The sequence below is a fragment of the Pristis pectinata genome, chromosome 21, assembly GCF_009764475.1.
Source record: "Pristis pectinata isolate sPriPec2 chromosome 21, sPriPec2.1.pri, whole genome shotgun sequence".
In the NCBI taxonomy this organism is placed as follows: domain Eukaryota; kingdom Metazoa; phylum Chordata; class Chondrichthyes; order Rhinopristiformes; family Pristidae; genus Pristis; species Pristis pectinata.
This window is the reverse complement of record NC_067425.1, coordinates 16,487,871-16,509,454: the sequence shown is the minus strand read 5'-3', so window position 1 is coordinate 16,509,454 and position 21,584 is coordinate 16,487,871. Positions and strand designations below refer to the sequence as shown.

General features: G+C 40.8%; 1 protein-coding gene across 1 annotated transcript in view; it reads right to left on the bottom strand.

The window, feature by feature from the left end:
- acaca (acetyl-CoA carboxylase alpha) overlaps positions 1 to 21,584 on the bottom strand; it is a 237,926-nt gene that overhangs the window by 122,047 nt on the left and 94,295 nt on the right. Inside the window, 6 exon segments of the mRNA XM_052035876.1 lie at positions 112 to 252; positions 2,525 to 2,680; positions 8,541 to 8,744; positions 9,689 to 9,844; positions 13,632 to 13,847; positions 19,322 to 19,363. Coding sequence (XP_051891836.1) covers positions 112 to 252; positions 2,525 to 2,680; positions 8,541 to 8,744; positions 9,689 to 9,844; positions 13,632 to 13,847; positions 19,322 to 19,363 — 915 coding nt within the window.

The window sequence follows — 21,584 nt, the reverse complement described above, 5'->3', positions numbered from 1 at the left end:
ACTCAGACAATGCCATTTCTTAGCCAAATGGTTTTATGCTTGGCATCTGGCTAACCTCCATAAATACTAGAGCCACACCTGCAGCATGCTTTCCAGTTTCATTACACTTACCTCATTGCCACCAGGTAGTCTATTCAGCTGTACCAGCTGACCTTGACTGTCTAGCACCAACTCTGTGAACGTCAGGAGCTCTGCAGGCATGGGAGGTAAATAGGCCTGAACTTCCATTGAGGTCCATAGTTTGATTAAAGACTAAAAAGATGAAAAAAAAACCTGTCATTGATAAATTAAGGGGCTTTGCATAAAATAGTTCAAGAATGCACAAGTGTATTCCAACCCACCGTTGTATAAGGAAATTTGAATCACTTTCATGGTTCTTGTTTGTTTCATTACTTCAAGTTGCAACAGCCTAGAACTTAACATTTTGCTCAAAATTCCAACCCCCCCCCCCAACCCCACCACAAAGAAATGACAGCCCGTGAGATAACAGGGATGTCCAGGTGTACATAATGAAGGACAGTTTGGGCTCTATGTCACCAAATCAGTGTTGCCTGCTGGAAATATGTGGATGAGGAGATCTGGAATTGTTAACAAATTTTTTTTTGTAATGAAAGCTTAGATACAAAAGAAAATAGGGTGTTGCACATCTACGATATCCAGAGTTAACATACAGAGGAAAGGAGCAAAAACTAAAGATAAAAACCCCAAAAGAAGATAAAATAACATTCTGCTCTGACAACAACCTACTTGGGGAGTCATTGCATTTAAGATGTCAATACAATAGGCCTTAAAAACACCACCAAACAAAGCACCTCCTCCCCAATACTCTTGAACCAGAATTTTTAAAATTACTTTTAAAAATTACTCAAAAAAAAACCTGAGAATTACTGCAAAGTGGCCACAGAGAATAGATTCATCAGGATGGTGCAAGATATGAAAAGAATAATTATGATGAAACACAAACTAGCAAGGCCATTTCCATTGGGCCAGTGAAAGCCAGAAGCCAGTCAGTACTTGTCTTAAAAATTATGATGTTTTCATAACTTTTAAAATAAAATTATGGGTCTTTGATTGAAGAAGCTAGTGACCATTAATTTAAAATTCCAGGATGAATTTTTTGATGTGTAATGGAGCTCGATTTGTTTTGCTGTGTGATGTGGTTCAGGGAGGATCATCACACAGCTTGATAAAAAGTTTCTCTAATAGTTGAAGCAGAACTATCTAGAGAAAAAGAATAGGACAAGATTAGTTTTGCATTGTTCAAAAGCCTGGCACAGTCATGGTGAACCACAGCACTTTGTTGTGTGTTGGAAATTTCTCTAACTCTATGCAGGACTGAATTTTCATAAAAATTTAAATTCTCAATTTTCCCAACAAATATTTCACACTTCTCCTCAGTCTCCACACCCCTGGCAATCCTGGACACATTTAGACTTCTTCCAGTCCTGTGGCAGATATGCTTCTAAGCAATACTCCAAAATGGACACTGGTTATTGTGTAACCCTTGACAGACAATATGGAGTGTTAGTGGTTGAGTTGGATTTGGGACAGGTCAGAAAAGGGCATCATCAGAGCCAAGCTTGTTCCTGGCTAACACCCACAAAAAGTCTACTGCTCGAAGGGTGATCAGAGGCTGGGATCTTTGGAGATCATTCCTCCCCACCAATTCAGGGACACATTTCTCAATGATATAACGTCTACCACCCATTCTGGCTGGATGTGGCTAAACTGGCAGAAATAGTGATCTACACAGTTATTCTCATACTTATTTTCTTAAAGCATAGAGGGAGATCATTCGACCTATTGAGTCTACGCCAGAGCAATGCAATTCCTCCACATTTCCATGAAATATCCCACTCTCTCTGCCTCTCTCTCAAGCCCATCAACTCTACTGATTTTCCTACCACACACTGACAGTGGCCAACTCATGTAACAGCTGGCACATTTTTGGGATGTGGGTGGAAACTGGGGTGCCTGGGGGAAATCAATGTGGTTACAGTGAGAATGTGCAAACTGCACACAGCCAACATCAGAAGCTAAGATCGAACCAGTCTGATGGAGCTTTGACACTGCAGCACTATTTGTTGAGTATTCATTTGATAACTTCCTCTGATGACTTGAAAGCATCTTACAATTAACTAGACAATTTAATATTCAAATTGAAATCAGCCTTGCCCCCTAATCAAAAGTCAGGTTGAATATAAATATCACAAAAGAAATAATTAATACAAATCAACATAGCTTGAAAGTTTATCATATTAAAAAGACAAATCAGAAACAGGCATTTAAAACAAAAAGCAAAGGAAGACTGGGGCCATAGTCATCATCTTAAAATTCAAATAACATTTTTTTTAAAAACTGCAATGATTATGAAACACTTTGAATCAATGTTAACTCTTGTAACACATTCCCAAAAGTTCATTCTACCTTGTGCCTCATAAAATACCATCTGCAAAAGTTTTAGTTCAAACTTTCATCACATAATACCAACACCATCATAAAAATAGGTTTCTAAAGGATTTACCTGTCGGAACATTTCGGGCAAGTCGTACACATAAGTTGTTCCAAGGGATTGTGCTTGAAACCTCTTAGATTGCAATAAGTCTTTGGTAACATAAGGTGTGTTGATAAGCATTCCATGTAATGGTCCCTGTTTATCCCCATAGGCCTGAAACATGATCTGTTATCAGAAGAAAAGGTGAAAGGATTTTATTTTTCAAATAAATGAACAGTCATCCTTTTTATAAATGTGTTAACTCCTGTGTCCTGAACAAATGTTCATTCTGTCAGTGCTTTCAAAATGACTTTTGATCATAAATAAACACTATTATTAATTGAAAAAAAAAGCAAAATACTGCAGATCGTGGAAACAGGAAATAAAAACAAAGCTGGAGCTATTCAGCGGCATCCATATCTTTGGATCCCTCCCATTCTCACATCAACTTCTTGACATGTGCAAAGGAAATGGAACACTTTCTCTATTCCTGCTTATATCCCACTTTACTGGTCACAAACATTCTTTCCAACTGAAAGGGCAAATTCAATTGACTATTTGCCATCACAATGCACTTTCTCTACATCAGGTATTACATAACTGCCTTGAAAAAGACCAACATTTTATTCGTCACCCACAACCTACACACAAGTTTGACTCATGTTTCTGGTTACCAATCAAGTAAGTTCTCCATCACTTGGATTTTTGCACCGTCTACAGATGTCCTTCAACAAGTCACATTACCTAAATTGTTGAGTCTGGAGAGTGACAATGATTCTGCTCCTCTCATTTTCACTTCCTCTGGACAGACCTTATAGCTTGTCTGTACCACATCTATTTCGTAACATCTGTTTTGTCATTTCATTCTCCTACCCCTCACCTGATCAAGACTTTTCATTTTGTTTCTTTCTCCCCTTCCCCTGAATCTTAAAATTTGCTTCATCTAATGCTGCCCAGTTATGATGAAATGCCATTTAACTGAAATGTTAACTCTTTTCCTCCATTGTAGTCTGAATTGCTGTGTACATGTAGCACTTTCATACAGTCATACAGCACAGAAACAGGCCATTTGGCTCCCTGCATCCCTGCTGACCATCAATTACCCATCTGTAATCCCATTTATCAGCACTTGGTCCATAGTCTTCTGTCCCTTCGCGATTCAAATGCTTGTTCTAGATACTTCTTAAATGTTGCAAGATACCTACTTCTACCACCCAAACAGGCAGTACGCTCCAAATTCGAAGCAGTCTCCAAATAGAAACAAAAATCTTCCTCAGATCCCCTTTAAACCTCTTCATCTTACTCTAAACTTATGTCCTCCAGTTTTTGACACATCAGTTATATGGAAAGGTTGCTTACTATCTACCCCGTCCACATGCCTTAATTTTATACACTTCAGTCTGGTCCTCATGTCAGTGAAAATAGATCTGATTCTGATTGTCCCTCTGTTCCAAGGAAACAAACAGAGTCTATTCAGTCTCTCCTCATAACTGTAATGCTCCATCCTGGTCAATCTCCTCTGCACCCTGTGGGGTATAAGCATGCCCTTCCTATAATGTGGTGACCAGAAATGCACATAGTAGTCCAGCTGTGACCTAACTAATCTTTTATAAAAGTTGTACCGTAAACTCTTATACTCTATGCCCCAGCTAATGAAGGCTAGCATCTTGTAAGACTTCTTCAATACTTTATTTACCTGTATTGTCTCCTTTAAGGATTCTTGGACTTGTACATCAAGGTCCCTCTGCTCCTCAATACTCCCTAGAGCCCAACCATCCATTGCATATGTCCCACCCTCACTGGTCCTCTCAAAGTGCTCACACCTACTGGTCCTCGCACCCATCAGGACTAAATTCTATCGGCAATTGCTCTGCCCATTCCACCAACTCGTCGACATCTTCCTGTAACCCAATATTATTCTCCTCACTACCATCATCACCACCAAATTTCTTGTCATGTGGAAACTTACCAATCAGACCTCCCGCATTCATATCCAAATCGTTAGTGCATATGACAAACAGCACTAACCCCTGTGGCACATCTTTGGTCGCAGGTTTCCAATCACAAAAATAACTTTCCACCTTCTCCCTTCTGCCTTACATAAAGCAAATTTGGATTCTAATTTGCCAACTTGCCTTGGAACCCATGGACTCTAACCTTTTGGAACAGTGTTCCATGAGCGGTTTCGTCAAATCCCTTACTACCCATGAAGACCAAATCAACTGCACTGCCCTCATTAACACATTTTGTTATCTCTTCAAAAAATTCACATCAAATTGTTCAGACAAGAACTCCCCCTAACAAAGACATGCTGATTATCCTCGATTAATTCCTGCCTTTCCAAATGCAGGTTCATCCTGTCCCACAGGAATTTTTTCCAATGATTTCCCTACCACTGACATTAGACTCACAGGTCTGCAGTGACCACTTATCCCTGCCGCCCTTCTTGAATAAAAAGGTACTACATTTGCTATCTTCCAGTCATCAGGCATGACACCAGTGGCCAGCAAAGACTTAAAAAAAAAATTGTCATGGCCACAGTGATCTGTTCCCTTGCCTTCCATACGTGTCATCAGCTGTCAATGATTTATTCACTTTTACGGGACACCTAATAACTCCTTTTCAAAACTAACACATTCTAGAATTTCACCACCCCCCTCCCTGAATTCTCCTGCTACAATCTCCTTCTCCTCAGTGAATATAGATGAGAAGCATTCATTTAAGACCTCACCTACATCCTCCAGCTCCATACGCAGATTGCTACTAATGGACCCTACTCTAAATACTCAAAAAGCTTTGGAATTTTTCTTAATCTTGGCTGCTGCTAATATTTCATGCCCCCTCTAGTCTAGCATTACCAAAGTCCCAAGAGTGTTGGATTATCAGTGTTTTCCTGTACTGAGGGCAAAACTGAGAAAGCCAAGGGAAGTGCTGATAGTCCAAATTTCATGAGTTACATTTCATTCCATAATACATAAATTGAACATGGCTGAAAACATTTGTTGGTCAAATATTACATAGATTAAATCTGGCCATTTGCTGCTGCCCTAATCTGTATACTCTTGAGATTTAAAACTTATTGATATTAGGTAATTGCATTAGGAAACCTTTGTTAATGGATCTTGTACAACAATATGTATGCATCTGCAAGAGTTACTGAACAGATTTTACAATTTTTTTTTAGTCAAATGCTACATTGTAATTCTGATTTCAAACATAATGCACTGAGTGCTCAAGAATTTGAAGAGCTTTTTTATTTACAAAGGTGAAAGACATTAAAATCTTCCTTCATGAACTATCAACAGAATTCACACCAATTGAAAAGAGGGCATGCCCTTATGCCAAACAGCCTGCCACACGTTCCCAGCAGCTTTGGCCTTTTTTTGTTGCAATTATACCTTTTTCCATCCCCTGTCTTGTTTTGCTCCTATGTGAGCTGGACTATGGGGTTTTCTTGTATGTGCATTGAAGCACAGTGATAAGTTGCCGTACGTTGCACATTGGGGATTAGTGGCACATCTCTGAAAGGGCCACAGTAGGCATCCCTGCCATAATCCATTGCTGTTGTTGCTACTGCTATATCTTTCATCAACAGCCAGCGTGGAAAGCAATCAATCATGCGTACGAGCGGTCTCCGAGGAATCTTTCCAAAGGCTAGCAGAGGTTACCCACACAAACATTCTAATATCCTCTTTCACTGTATTGCCTAGTAGTCATTTCCCTGACCTCTTTTGTCATTTACAATACATAATGAAAGTGAAAGTTTTTGCCATGAAAAGTCTTATTCCGCACAATTACAAAAAAAACAAGTTGTGGCATTATTTACTGACAAGAAAGGGCTTGCCTTGAAGCCATTGTGATACGAGTTAATGTAATCAAACTGTACAAAGAACCACAGCAACCGTGGCTAAGAATAGTAGGTATTACTATAAGAACACAGGAGATTTAATCACTCCTTTTGCCCCCATCTCTTCCTGCTGTGGCTGTTGGATGTATACTCAGTAATTTCATTATCATAAACTCAATCAGAAGAATATCACAGAAAAGGTCAAGCTGTAAATTACAAAGTGTAGAATTCCATGATTTTCATCATAGAAAGTTTTCATCTCTCAAGTATTGAGAAATTAAAATAATAGATACCAGAGTGGCTGAAAAAGGAAAAGGAAAACATTTTGACAAAAGAAGACAATTACTCCAATGGCTGAGAGTGGAGGTTGGAAGTTGGAGTGGCATAATTTGCAATGTGGGAATATTAGATTTAGGGAAACACTGATTTGAAGTTCAGATACGTTGTGCCATGGTGCAGAAAGACTTCAATTTACTCCGGTATTCTTTCACTTCCTAACCTTCCAGTGCTTCTGCTGCTCTTGGTAGGAAATAGTACATCCCACAACCCACAGGCACCGTCAGATTCTGCTCTTCCTCTCCAATGGTTTGCCACCAGTGATGTCACCAATTCATCTGTTGACCTCTCCCGAAACTATTCTGTTGGCTTCCTCCAAAACTATTTTACCTTTACCTCTTTCCTGGCTTTGGTAAGAGGACTTTGACCTGAAACGTTAACTCTGTTGACACAAGAGTCTGCAGATGCTGGAATCTGGAGCAACAAACAATCTGCTGGAAGAACTCAGTGGGTTGAGGAGCATCTGTGGGAGGAAAGAAACCGTCAACATTTAGGGTCGACCCGACACGTCGACACTTTCTTTCCTCCCACAGATGCTGCTCGATCTGCTGAGTTCCTCCAGCAGAGTGGTTGTTGCTCCATTAACTCTGTTGCTCTTTCCACAGATGCCACCAGTTCTGCGGAATCTTTCAAGCATTTTCTGTTTTCATTTCAGACTTCAAGCACCTGGAACATTTTTTTCCACCTTCACTATCAATGGCCTTGTCCCCTCAGATACAAGGTGGGTTCTCAGCCGCCGCACTATGTAGTGCAGTGGCTACACTCATTTCCAGCGATCGCAGCATTGTTCAATACACACTTGACATGAGAATAACCCAACTCAGAGTAGTATCGGTTCCTATCTATGACCAGGATAAAGCACCAGTATTTACCTCCATCCATCCCAGGTCACTCAAAATTCTCCAGCCCACGACCACCACACTGAGTCCAGTACCCTCATCAAATCTATTCCAAGCAAGTTCATGTTTTCTTACAACATAGGAGGAGGCCATTCCCTCATGGAAATGCCAGTACTCAGGGCACTTCCATCATTCCCATTCTCCTATTTATCTTCCTGGAACCAACACCATTGCACATGTTCATTAATTCCCCATTAACTCTCCTGCCACCCATCTGCACTAGGGGTAATTTATAATAGCTAATTAGTCTGTCTTGAATGTCTTTGGGAGGAAACCAAAGCACCTGTGGGAAACCCATGCAGGCAGCCTGAGTTGCTGGAGCTGTACAGTAGCAGCACTAACTGCTACATCACTGTGCCAGTGGCTCTCAATGTCCCATCAAACAGACTTCAAAATTTTCTCTCAGCACTCAATGGCCCTGCCTCACATTAATCTACTTCTGGTTACAGCTTCCGCACATACTACCTGCTCTTCTTAAACTAGACTTTGTCTCCTGCTTCCTCTACTTTATCATTAATGCGTGCTTGTTCACCCACCATTTCCTGACCTTCTTGTTCAATTCCATCCCTATCCACTGTGCTGCATTTGCTTAAAACCATTCCCTTTGACTGCGACTCCGGTTCCAGACACCAACTCACCCCCTTCTGTTTTCCCTCCCCACCCCCATGTCCTTTCCCACACCGGCTTAGCCACAAAAATCAATAATGCTCAACATAACTTCTTACATTTATAGCAGCAGTGGTGAGGCGAGAGACCTCGCCTGCAGCCAATCTTGGTCTAGCTAAACATCTCAAATTAGATAAGCTACTCCATGTTCCAAAAATTAGACAGGGCTTATGAATAGAAGTCTGCCATAGAGGAGATGTGTCCCAGTTCTGCAATGTGGTACATTGATACTTATCATTGCAAAAACAGCTTCAGAAAATAAAACTCTTAATATACAAGTTGGTCATCAAGCTACTACCTGACCAGTCCTGGAGTTAGTCACCTCCTTGTACAGACTGATATCCAAGTAGTAACCAGACTCATTGGTCAGAAACAGCCTGATTGGAATTGCCTTCCCAGTGGGTGTCAAGCGAATATTTATTTTCAACTCAGCCTGAAGCACTCGCAGCTTCCAGAGACGACTGCCATATCGCATCACCATGCTACGCACAGACTCTTCAATCTGGAAGACGAAACAAAAACAGAAGACTTTCATCCACTGCAGACTTACTGAAAACAGCCATTGTGCAATCATGTTTAATGACCTTAATTTAAAGTTAGAAACATACCAACTGTATCAAGTGAGTTTGTACGTGCTCCTAATGAATAAATTCTCTTATAGTAGGATTCAACAATCCCAGTTGTCTTCCAGTCAACCATGCCCAAGGGAGCCTGATTAAAATTGTGAACCTGGACAGTCAATGTTATTAGGCTAGTTGACAAAGGGCTGAATGGTGCCCTCAACCAAAACCAGCACCTTCCTGGGTAGTCATGGCTAGTAAAACATCTGGAATCGCTGCTTAATTCTTTCATCTAGTCCATGCATGTTGAGGCTATTGATGCATCTAGACCATGGTCGGGTAACTTGAGTACAAGAATAGATCTGGAGAACTTCTACAGAGCGAAGCCCAGTATCAAAATGTGTTTGTGCATGGAGCCATTAAAACTATTAAGTATAAAACATTAGCTTTACATGGTAATATGATCTGTACCCAATTTCAGTATAGCCATGAAGTGTCCACCTCAAAGTTATCATTAAGCAACCTGGTAGCAGGTGACTATACTACACATTCTCTATTCTACTGCAGCAACACCTTCAACTTATGATTCGGATTCTAAATCAAACTGAGTGGCACAAACTGGAATATGTGGTGCAGCTTCTTGTCAATGTTATTCTTCTGTTGCCAAAGTGTAATGATATGGAGATTGGGAGATGTGGTTCAGCCCTCCACTGAGAGGCTGAAGTTACCAAGAAGCATAAATTCGGATCTTAAATTTTCTTCAAAATTAACCACCCCACAAACAGCCCACTACCAGTCCACCAGTAGGCACATCCACAAGCCCCCAAATATCTAGATCGTTATTTGCTTCCATTTCCTCAAGATAAATTAAAAGGCAAATGCCTACCTTTGAAGGATCCATAATAACAGTGGGAACAAAATTGAGGAAGATATGGTTGCAGTCTGTTCGAACGTTAGTGTTGTTAAATGCCACTTCCAACTCATCCATAGCCTCCAGCAATAAACGTTCACCCTCATTTTGTAGATACTCAAAAGAAGCTTCCTGTAAGCAAAATTAGTTAAACTGTATAATATTCTTTGACTATCTAATAAAATAACTGCAAGAAAACTAAAACCACATATCATACCAGATAATATCCAAAATCTGAACACCTCTAATAAAAAAAAAGCTCAGACTAGATAAATTGCAAGTTCATCAGCACAATCTACTTTTCTACTAGAGTATAATGGAACAGAAACTAATGAACCTTTCACACCATATCTCACTTGCACCAATACCATAGATGTCAAGCACTCAGGAGTAGTTGCCCTTGGATGTTTCTTAAGAGAAAGAACTGTCTGCAATGCTTTAGTAAGCTTTGCACATGACAACAGATCTGATACAACAATGGAATTGTTCTCAAAGGTTTGTTAGCACCAGTGCATGATAAATTCTAGCTGCTCTGGCAATTTGCTGGGATTATTTTTGCCTTGTGCATTTATGGTCCTTCAGTTTAGAGGTCAACAGAGGGGAGGGACCAACAAAAAAAGGGAACATTGTAAAGCAATCAAGAAATTTAATCACACAGCACTGTTATTTTAAGCACTGTGCATGTACAAAGTCAATTTTTTGTCCAGAAGGAACCCCAATGCAACCATTTCCAAATCAAAATGGACCAGTCCAGAAATTTGACCAGACAGTTCTGGCCAAGATTCATTCATGTGCATCTGAGGGGATTTCTGTGACAAACATACATCAAATGACAATTTCCTGTTCAAGTCTTCTTTGGAACACACCATGGGAAATCAGTCCACATTGTCACTAGAGCGAACATTGCTGAGCAATCTCAGAGCAACTACATTTTCATCATACTATTCTGGGCTGGGACCACACTCAGATCAGTTCCATTTCACTTACCTCTTCTTCAATCCCACCACTTCCAGGATACCAACTCCCTACTCACTGACTTCAACGCCTAACCATCTCTCATCAACCCTTGCCCTCCTGCTGATCGGCCTACACCTCTGATCCCAATCACTCCAGTTCTCCAACAGAGAACCTCATGTCTCCAACACCCCAGCCAAACACATCCCTACCTTGCAGGTTCTACGGTCACATAATAAAAAGAGTATCACCAGCTATATAGTAGCACCTACTACAGGGCCACTCCCCATCTCACAATGAGCTCATAGCAAACCTAATGAAGGACACACTAACTTATAGCCCTTTTAAGGTCACAAATAGCACACCCAAGACTACATCTCATTTCTGCACAGAATTCAAGAACTTATAGCTGAGATAAGAATAATGATTAGCAACCTCATGGTCCAGAGCATGAAGTGGAGATGTTTAATTTTTGCTCCATTCTACAAAGCTTTGCTGAGCAGAATAGCACAGACTGAATGCATCTCACATCTGCACCTGTGTTTGACAGGGCTGGAAGGTGAGAAGAGGAGATAGGGGACAGGGAAACAGAGGGCAGCACAAAGCACTTTAAGTTGCTAATTGGAAACAAGTGGAGCAGCCTGCCAAATAGATTGACCATGGGTTCATTTGACTGTCAGTCTGGCTGGATAAAGAAAAATGAAAAAAAAAGTAAAATAAAAACAAAGGGAAACAGATAGTCTTCAATGGATTTGTAACTTATCAAATGGATAGCTGAACCCAAGAACTATTCCTGGATTGCATAGAATTCAGAAATTTTAGCTGCAAAAAAAAAGAGCAGGAAGACCAGAATGCGTTGGTTGAGGATCTTCTGAAGGGGATGATTTGGACTGTCGGAAGATGGATCTTGGCTTGGGAATGATACTATTGTGGATGAAATATTCTAGTGCTATTTAGTGTTGGGAGCCACACTCCAAAATAATCCCAATTTGATAAATCCAAGGAATAACCAGCATCTGTATCCTACCAAGAAATGGGGCTTTCAGAAAAGGAGTGGATAAAAAAAAAGACAATAAAATAAAGACAAATTCCCCACAGAAAATGGAGAAATGCATAGAAACAAACTCAATTAAAATCCCATGGGTTACGTGCAGTTAAACTGAATGAAGAAATCAGCAAGAACACTGTCGGCACAGAGCAATATTTTTCTCAATTAACTGTGAAAATAATCAAACCAGTTGAATTTTGAAAAACAAAACTAAGGTCACATTTAATCATTGGCTGCAAAAGAAATGAAAAAACAACTTATTTAAATCAAAAAGCAGTAACCCTTAAATACAGGTTTGTTTCATTTAGAGTCATTTTGCTTAAAGCATCATGGGGCTTTTAATTAATGTGCTACCTGCCCTCACAGTTTTATGCTTGTTCAACTTTTCTAAGAGGTTTTTCAAATTAAGTGAAAAATCGTATCAAGTGAAATAGACCATCAAAAGTTACATTAAAATGCAGTAAAATAAAAAAAGTTGACTTGGCAGACACATTAACAAAGTAAAGTGCTACTCAGAATTATAGCACACAATATAACTCATGATGTGGTTTCTATTGGAGGAGTACAATCAGGTTTATTCCAAGCTTAAACAGTCAAAATTTCATGCCCAAAAAAAAGAGCTGCTGGAGGGACTCAGAGGGTCAGGCAGCATTTGAAGAGGGAAATGGACAGTTGACATTTTGGGTTGAGACCCTTCATCTGGACTGAAAGAGGAGAGGAGAGACAGCCAGGGTAAAAGATGAGAGGATGCCGTGGGGCAAGAGTTGGCAAGCAACATGGATCTAGATGAGGAGGGGCTAATGGGCAGAAGGAGTCAGGTGGGGGAGGGATGGGTGGAGATAGTGACAGAAGCTGGGAGGTGATAGGTGGAGGCAACAAAGGGTTGCTGATTATGAAATCTGATAGGAAAGGAAGGTGAAGGGCAGGTCCAAATAAGGGAAGTGGGGTGGGTAGATGGGAACAGTGGGGGGGGGGGGGGGGGGGGGGGGTTGGTGCTAGTGGGAGGAGTATGTGGGTGATGAGCATTTGTAGGTTGGGAGAGGGGAGAAAAAGTGTGTGCACGCGCGCATGTGAAGAAAAGGTGTGCATAAGATGACCCAGTAGATCAGAAGGAGAGAGAAAAAGGGACAGAAGGGGGAGCAGATTACCTGAAATTGGAGATCTCAAATGTTCATGCCGTCAGGCTGTTGACAAATCTCCAATTGAGCAACCCCAATCTCATTTCACTTAATGGCTCAATGGGACTATACTTGCCTTGTTCCTCTCCAGTTATGCTGTCTTGAGCAGTGGAACCTCTTCCTGCTATCATGCAACCAATTCCCTAGCTCCCTGAAATGTCAATCCTTGGCTTCCTCCTCATCCTAATCCACACTCTGTTTCCGGGAGGATTTCAGGAATGGGGCCATCTTTCACATGCATGCTGCCACCACCCATAAACAACTATCACCTCTCTCAATGCCACCACTATCTGTGTTACACTGCTCATCTGATATCTAGTCCCTTATAGAATATTATTTCCTCCAGTTAAATGTTGGTAAGATGAAAACCATATTTTACATCCCTCCGTAGAATCCTTGCCACCAACTCCATCTCCTATCTTGGGTTGAATCACTCTGCAGCTTAGTATTCAACGTCAATACCATGCTGAGATTCCAACTGAATATTTTCTAATAATTTCCCACATTCACCTCCTTATCAGATCCCTCTGCCTCAACCTAAATGCTACTCAAACTCTCAACCATTTGACTGCTCCAAAGTTTTCCTGACAGCCTCCCATGCCCCATCTCAACTGATCCAAAACCCACCTCTCCAACCAGATTTTCTGTCACTCTTAGCCTTTCCCTTTGGTTCAACATTCAAGTTTTCACTGATGTTTGAAGGAACCGTTCTGTCAGTTGCTGCTCTCATCTGACTCACCTTAGTGACCAAGTCCGAGTGCCGGATAATGGCTCGTACAAAGAACCTGTAGTCTGTAACCTCGATTCCTGCCTCCACCTTTGCAGCACCCAGATATAGATGCATTTTGTGATTGGCACACGGCATTGCAGTTAGGTCAAAATTCCGCATTCGATTCAGCTCCAGTTGGAAAGCCAAGGCAGGCTCCAGATGTCGGTAAATCCGGTCTTCCTGAAACTGGAAAAAAGAAATGAATGTGCAACAGTCATTCAGTAAGACTGAACTTGAATAACACTTTCATTGGACTGTAATTGAAGAGCTGAAGGGAGGAATGGACAAGTTGCAAGAGAATGTAACATACAGAGAGACCCACACGCATGTGCTTTAAGATTTTAAATCAGTTAACTCTGTTTGAATCACCCTGCTGAAACAAGTTAAACAAAATGAGAAAGTATTTACTTAGCCATCAGGTGCAATAAAATGCCAGAATGACTGATCAAAGCTAGTACACTGGAGATATTTAAAGTCATATCTGTAATTCGGATCACAGCACAGTGGTTGATGATTGGCGCACTTGTTACGTTACCAAACTAACAGCCCAAAGGGCTGAAATAATGTTCCAGAGACAGAAGTTCATATCCCAATTTAAATGCAAATTAAAAATAACTTCAAAATTTAAAAAGAGAAAAGACAACTACTCCAAATAATGATAGACAGACCGTCTTAAAAACCCACCATTTGTGTGCTTCAGGGGAGGAAATCTGCCAGCCTTACCCTGTCTGGCCCAAATGCAAATCCAGATCTACACGATTTGATTGGCTCTTAAATGCCCTCTGAAATAGTTCGAGCCATTTACTTATATCACGACCACCATTTTAAAACGGAAGTTGGATAAAACTGGAAGGAACTTCTGGCATTCACCTAGCCACCAATTTCATGCACAGCAAAGGGGCTTTTAGCCAAGTTGACCTTGCAAAGTCCTCCTCACGAACATCTGTGGCCAGAATAGGGAGAACCATCCCACAGAATAATCAACCATCAGTCAAACATTGTCATACTCACAGGATCATACTTGGAGACAACAGATTCCCCATTGGAATAATTGTGTGTGTCCTGTTCTGCTGACAGGACCCTCCAGATGGCAATGCAATAACCTACAGGCAGGGGGAACCAGCTCTGGGAATCCACAGCAATGACTCCAGACTCCATAAAGTCTCATAGGATCAAGCCAAATACTGATTACTATCTATTGCCTTCCATAATCAGCTGTCGATTCAGTGCTCTGCCATGATAAATACACTCGCAAGAACTGCTGCAGAAGCAAGAACAAGAGCACTGAATGGACTCTGGTGGAAGATGTCAATATCCATCTCGAAAAGTAGCTTCGAAACACCGCTGCTAACAAAGTTGGCTGAGTCCTGAATTTGGGACAAACAGTCAAGAAATCAATTTGAGGAATAGTTGAGTTTGTCCTCACCAATTAATGACTGCAGATATATCTGTCCATGAAAGCATTGGTACAAGTAACCACTGCAACACTGCTCATGGAATCAAAGTTCCATCTACTCTTCAAGGGCATTGTCCATTACATAGTGCATCTCTAACAGCATATTAAAGTGGCATAGAATCAAAATACATCTGGCAGTTCAAACTCGGCATCCACAAAACATTGTGGACCATTGGAAGCAGCAGCAATGCACCATAATCCACTACCACACGACTCAGCATATTCATCATTCCGCCATTACAATCAAGGCTGGGAACCAACCCCAACTAATGAGATGCAGAGGGGCATGCTGGGATCAACACCAGGCACACCTAAAACTTTTGTCAACCTAAAGATGTAATACAACACTGCATGCATGCGAAAGAGCATACAATAAACAGAACTAAGTGATCCCATTACCATCAGACCAGATCAAAGCTCTGCAGTCCTGTCACATCTAGTTATGAATAGTGAACAATTAAGCAGCTGGTCAGAGGAAAAAATTCCAAAACATTTTTATCCTCAGTGATGACAGAACACAGCAATTGAACTCCAAAGACATGACTACATTCGGCCAACCAAATGGTCAAGCTCAAGTTCCCCTCGAGATCTCTGTAACTATAGAAGCCGTTCCAGCCAAGTAGATTCACTCCACATGGTTTCACGAACATCTGAGAGCAATGAATACAGCAAGTACAGCCATGAAACCACACAACATTCAGACCGTGGTACTAAAAACCTGCACTCCAAAACTAGCCACGCCTCTAACCAAGCTGTTCCAGTAGTACAATTAAAACACCAGCATTCACCCAGCAATGTGGAAAATTGCAAAGGTAGGTCCTGTCCACCAGAAGCAAGACAAATCACATCCAGCAAATTATTGCCACTCAGCCTGCTCTCAAACAGTAACAAAAAGATGGAAAGTGCTATCAAACTGCACTTATTCAGCAGTAAACTGCTCACCAGTCTCCAGTTTGGGTGTCACAGGAACCACTCAGATCCAGACTTCAAACCAGAAGCGAGATGAGATTGACTGCCCTTGACACCAAAGCAGCATTTGGCCAAGTTTGACATCATTCATAAAACTGAAGTCAATGGTCAGAGTGACACCTTGTACAAAGATTGCTTGTAGCTGTTGGGATGTTCACTGATGATTGCACAAGTTTAGTTCCATTTGCGAATCCACAATACTAAAATGAAGCAGTCCATGCGTGAATGCAATGTTCAGGCATGAACAGCTAAGTGGTAACAAACTACAAAATAACCAGACAATAACCAGGTTCCATAAGAATCAAACCAGGCATTTAATTACCTTCACCGAATCCCCCACCAGCAACATGATGAGGCCTCACCACTGGCAAAAAGTCAACACAGCCAACCACATAAATACCTTGGCTACAAGGGAGGGTCAGAGGCTGGCTGTTCTGTTGCAAATGGCTTACCTCCTCTCACCCCCAAAGACTTCACGATCTACAAGGCACCTCAGAAGCATGATGGAATAATCTCTACTTGCCTGGATGAAGACAGCTCCAATGTTACTCAAGCAGCTTGACATCAACCATAACAATGTTTTGTTTAGCAGCCCATTCGGCACCCTAAATTTTAACTACACCTTACTGCCATCTACAAATTGCACTGCAGTGATTCATCTAGGTTGCTCAAACAGCACTTCCCAAACCTGTGACCTCTACCACCAAGACGCAAAGGAAAACACCACCACTTTCAAGTTCCCTTCCAGGTCACCCATCCTCCTTACTTGGAAATGTACTGTTGTTCCTTCACCACTATTGATTGTGGATCCTGGAACTCCTTACCCAACAGTATTTGCAACAGAACCTTCAGTAGAAGGACTGCAGCAATTTAAGAAGGTAGCTCATCAAAATCTTCTCAAGGGCAATTAGGTAGAAAGTTACCCTGGAAAATGGGAGCCACTTCTTGGCAAATGCAGACATTAGTGATGAAATTTACCACCGCCTTCAGTGTGCCGCCAGTCTTTGGTAGATTGATGACAAGGGTGTTTGAGGATCAAGTCCTCAGGCTTGGCACAAAATTAATGGTGTGCTGGGCACAGTGACCCTTGCCTTCTCTTGGACAACCTACAGTACAGCATGAAGTATTAGCCGCATGGGGTAGTAGGGTGGAAAAAAAAATCACATACATCCACCCTCTGCATCTTTAAATATCGACATTCCGCTGCATCAGTGGTGCAAACTCTCACTGTGTTTAACCTGAACAATTTTTTTTGTACTGTTCATTGAAGTATTTTCAAATTCTAACAAACATTAAAAAGAGTTTTAAAACCTCAATACCAGTGTGATTTCAAAAGTAATTCCACTGGTTGCAATTAAATCAATGTACAAAGCTGCACTGGATCCAAGTTAACGTACTTCACCCTTAGGATGACCCACTTTAAATAAAAGCTTTATATTACTGCAAACTCTTTTCATTAATTCTACACTAAAACTAACAGCATGAACACGGTGGATAAGTTTACACCTCATAATTTATTTACAAAGCAGCACTTAATGTACAGACCTTAATACAGCAAAATCTATTTCTCAAAGTAAAGAACTCAATTGCCCTTATACACCCCACTGTGCCATTTGATAGTTTTTTTTAATGCCAGGACATTATATCTCATCAACTCAAATCTAGATTCATGGAATGCTCCAAGGTTTATCTTATTCCCAATGCTCTACATTCTAACCTTAAAATTCATCAACGTGTTTACAAATGACATGTTTTCGAATAATGGTTATTTCACATCATGTTCTTTCCACCCTGCTATTCACGCCACAGAAATTTCCTACAATTCCAATTGCTTTGCAATTATACTGCAATATTCTTGCTCAATTCATAAAGTTTCCAGCCACAGATTCTACCAGCACCTTCTGTATCTCTGGCTCTGAATCATCATTCATCCTGCTTTTCCTGCACCACCATTTTTCTCCAATCACTTATTCCCCCTGTACATCTTCACCCCAATTGAAGTGTTAAAATGAAACACAAAATGAGAAATAGGTCAATGGTATCATCATTAAGCATTTGTTTCTTTTCAAGCTGAGGGGTCAAGCAAGATGTAGAGTAGTGGCTTTTAAAATATTGCATGCAGCAATTAAACCCGAGGAGGAAACAGTGAAGGTAATCCAAAAAAAAACTTGGAGGTAAAACCATAGAACAATACAGCACAATACAGGCCCTTTGGCCCACCACGTTGTGCCAACCTTCAAACCACACCTAAGACTATCTAACCCCTTCCTCCCACATATCCCTCTATCTTAAATTCCTCCATATGCTTATCTAACAATCTCTTGAACTTGACCAACGTATCAGCCTCCACCACCACCCCAGGCAGCGCATTCCATGCCCAACCACTCTCTGGGTGAAAAACCTCCCTCTGTTATTTCCCTTGAACTTCCCATCCATTACCTTAAAGCCATGCCCTCTTGTCTTGAGCATTGGTGCCCTGGGAAAGAGGCGCTGGCTGTCCACTCTATCTATTCCTCTCAATATTATGTATACCTCTACCATGTCTCCCCTCATCCTCCTCCTCTCCAATGAGTAAAGCCCTAGCTCCTTTAGTCTCTCTTCATAATCCATACTCTCCAATCCAGGCAGCATCCTGGTAAATCTCCTCTGCATAACTGTTGATTAAGTTTTGCCAAACTGGTTCCCTCTTGTCTCCAGAGCATCAATACCTACTCCTGCTAGAGCCAGAAAAACAAAGAGTAGGCTTAAGTATCATGTACCATCACACCAAGTGTCTTGAGGCAGACTGTGGTCTCTTCCATCCCTTCCCAATGGTATTACAGACTGCAGGATATGAAGAATGGCAAATGAACAGAGAAACATGCACTTATCACAGAAAAATTAAGCATACTCTTAAATTGTGTGCAATTTGCGCTTTTTAACGCATTCATTGATTTGGCAAAAAAAACAGATAGAAGTTGAATTGCATGTTTATTTAAAACACAATAGGTTGTTGTGATCTAGAATGTGCTGCCTAAAAAGGAAGGTGGAATCAGATTTGGTTGTAAACTTCAAAAGTAAATGAAATAAATACTTGAATAGCAAAAATATGCAGGATCATGGGGAAAGAGTGAAGGTATGGAAGAACCTGGATAGCCTTTAAATAGCTGCTCAAAGACGAGGCATCAAATGGCCTGCACCAAAAGAGCGAGATTCTACGATCGAAAATGAAGTTCAGTCCTGCTGTATATCTTACCTTGTCTCTTGATCGGAAGGTGAAGAACTTTGGGAATTCTCTCTGTATAAAAGAGTGAGAGGAGAGAAAAAAAATCTTTAAAATACCATGTCTTTCAATTGTAAGCAACAAGTAGACATACAAGATTGTGTTTAAAAAAAAGAGAATTCATCCCCCGAAAGTCACCACTATAAATCACATTTAGCATCCACAGAACTTCAGTGGATCAGGCCACTGATAGTATTGCTGGAAAAAGAAAAATTACTCCAGCAGCCATAAAAAAATTCATTAACATAGTTTTTCTTCCTCTGGAACAATAAAAAAAAAGCAGCTTTTAGAGGTTTATTTCTCCCTACAGACCTAGCATTATTGCTTTGCAAATGCAACTTGGCTGATGCAATTGTTGGGATAATGGCTGCAAGATATTTAATGGCCATAATGCCAATTTCCATGAAAATATTATCACCATATAAAAGGTACTGCTCCGTAAAAACTGAAATCAGTGCTACCTAATACTGGTTTTGGGAAAGGCTTTTCTTTTAACCCACTCACCACCCCCTCCACTACCCACCTCACCCAAGTCAATACCACTTGCATCAGATTGAACCTGAATATCCTGCAGTGCCTATGGAGGTCATTAGCCCCTGCTGTGGCAGAGCAGTCAGCCATTACTTAGACAATCATAATAATGTGCTTAATTTAACTGCTCAAGACACCCTGCAACTCGGGAAATTTGAAAACAAGCAAGAAAATAAATAATTTTATCTTGTTATTGCATTGATAATCAGGTTGCATGGCTGATAAGATGAGAGATTACATAATTATTGGACCAGCTATGCACCCCCTGCCCACTTCCCTGCGGTGCTTATTACAGAGACAGTAAATAAAATTAGTAAATGCGGTATCTGTGGATTGTTTCATTTGCTGATGAGAAAAGTGCATCAAAAGAGAAAGCAATTGCAAATGCAATCCATTTAAATTTAACCGAATGAAAAGAAGATAAATTTCCAACTGATAAGAACTGAACTACAATTTGGTATTTGGAACATTAGGATTCCATGCATTGGGCCACTTGTACCCAACTGGTTTATCAGGCTTGGTTTACTTTCTTCTGAATGTAAGTGAGACAAGGTGAAATATAACACATTAAACAGACTAAAGTATACTGTGCAGTACTTGGAATAAATGCTTCTGGTGCTCCTGAAACTCCTGGCACAATTTGTACTCAAGTGCTTACACCTAGGTTAAAATAGGAGTCAAAGATATTTCATAACCAGATATTGCAGTGCAATTTTGGCCATTAAATGTTGGAAGGTAGCGTACAAATTCACTGCTACTCTTGTACTGCTGAAAGTCTTGGCAATACTAAAAAGGACATGAAATTATCGAGTAAAACAAAAAGTTGTTCTGATCATTGCAAATCTTAATCGCAGGTAATTAATAGAAACCAAAACAGATGCTGATCTTTCATGGATTGCGAGGGACGTGAAGTTCCCTGGTCTGGTGCTGAAATAACCAAAACGCAACATCAGCTCCACGCACTGCCTAACAAGCCAGCAATTTCAATACTCATTGAGACACCCTTGTAAAATGTTCATCAGATGGGTTATAGATCTCAGCATTGCAACATACAGAATTTAAACAAGATATGCTGTGCAAGAAGCACCATCTACCTTCAGTTACACATATGTAGTCATATGCCAACTGGGAAATGTATCGCCATTCCTTCACCGTGGGGTTTAAGTCCTGGAATTCTCTTCCTAACAACAACCTGGGAGCAAATTCAGCAAAAAGACTGCAGTAGCTCAATACAGTAGCTGACCACCCTTTGAGACAAATTAGGGATAAGCAATAAATGTTGGCCTTGTCATTGTCACCCATATCCTATGTAATTATAGAACAGATATTTTACACTGAAAATTCACTTTTAAAATCACCATCCAGTTCAGTTACAAATGTTAAGTCCACAATTACCTAGCCCCACAAACAACACCTCACACAAGCTTCATCATGGGCACAACCCTCCCCATCATCGAGGATATCTTTAAGAGGCGGTGCCTCAAAAAGGCAGCATCCATCACTAAGGACCCCACCAGCCAGGACATGCCCTCTTCTCATTACTACCATCGGGGAGGTGGTACAGGAGCCTGATGACCCACACTCAACGTTTCAGAAACAGCTTCTTCAAATTTCATCCGCCATCAAATTTCTGAACGGTCCATAAACACTACTTTGTTATTCCTTTTTTTTTTGCACTATTTTTGTAATTCATAGCAATTTTGTG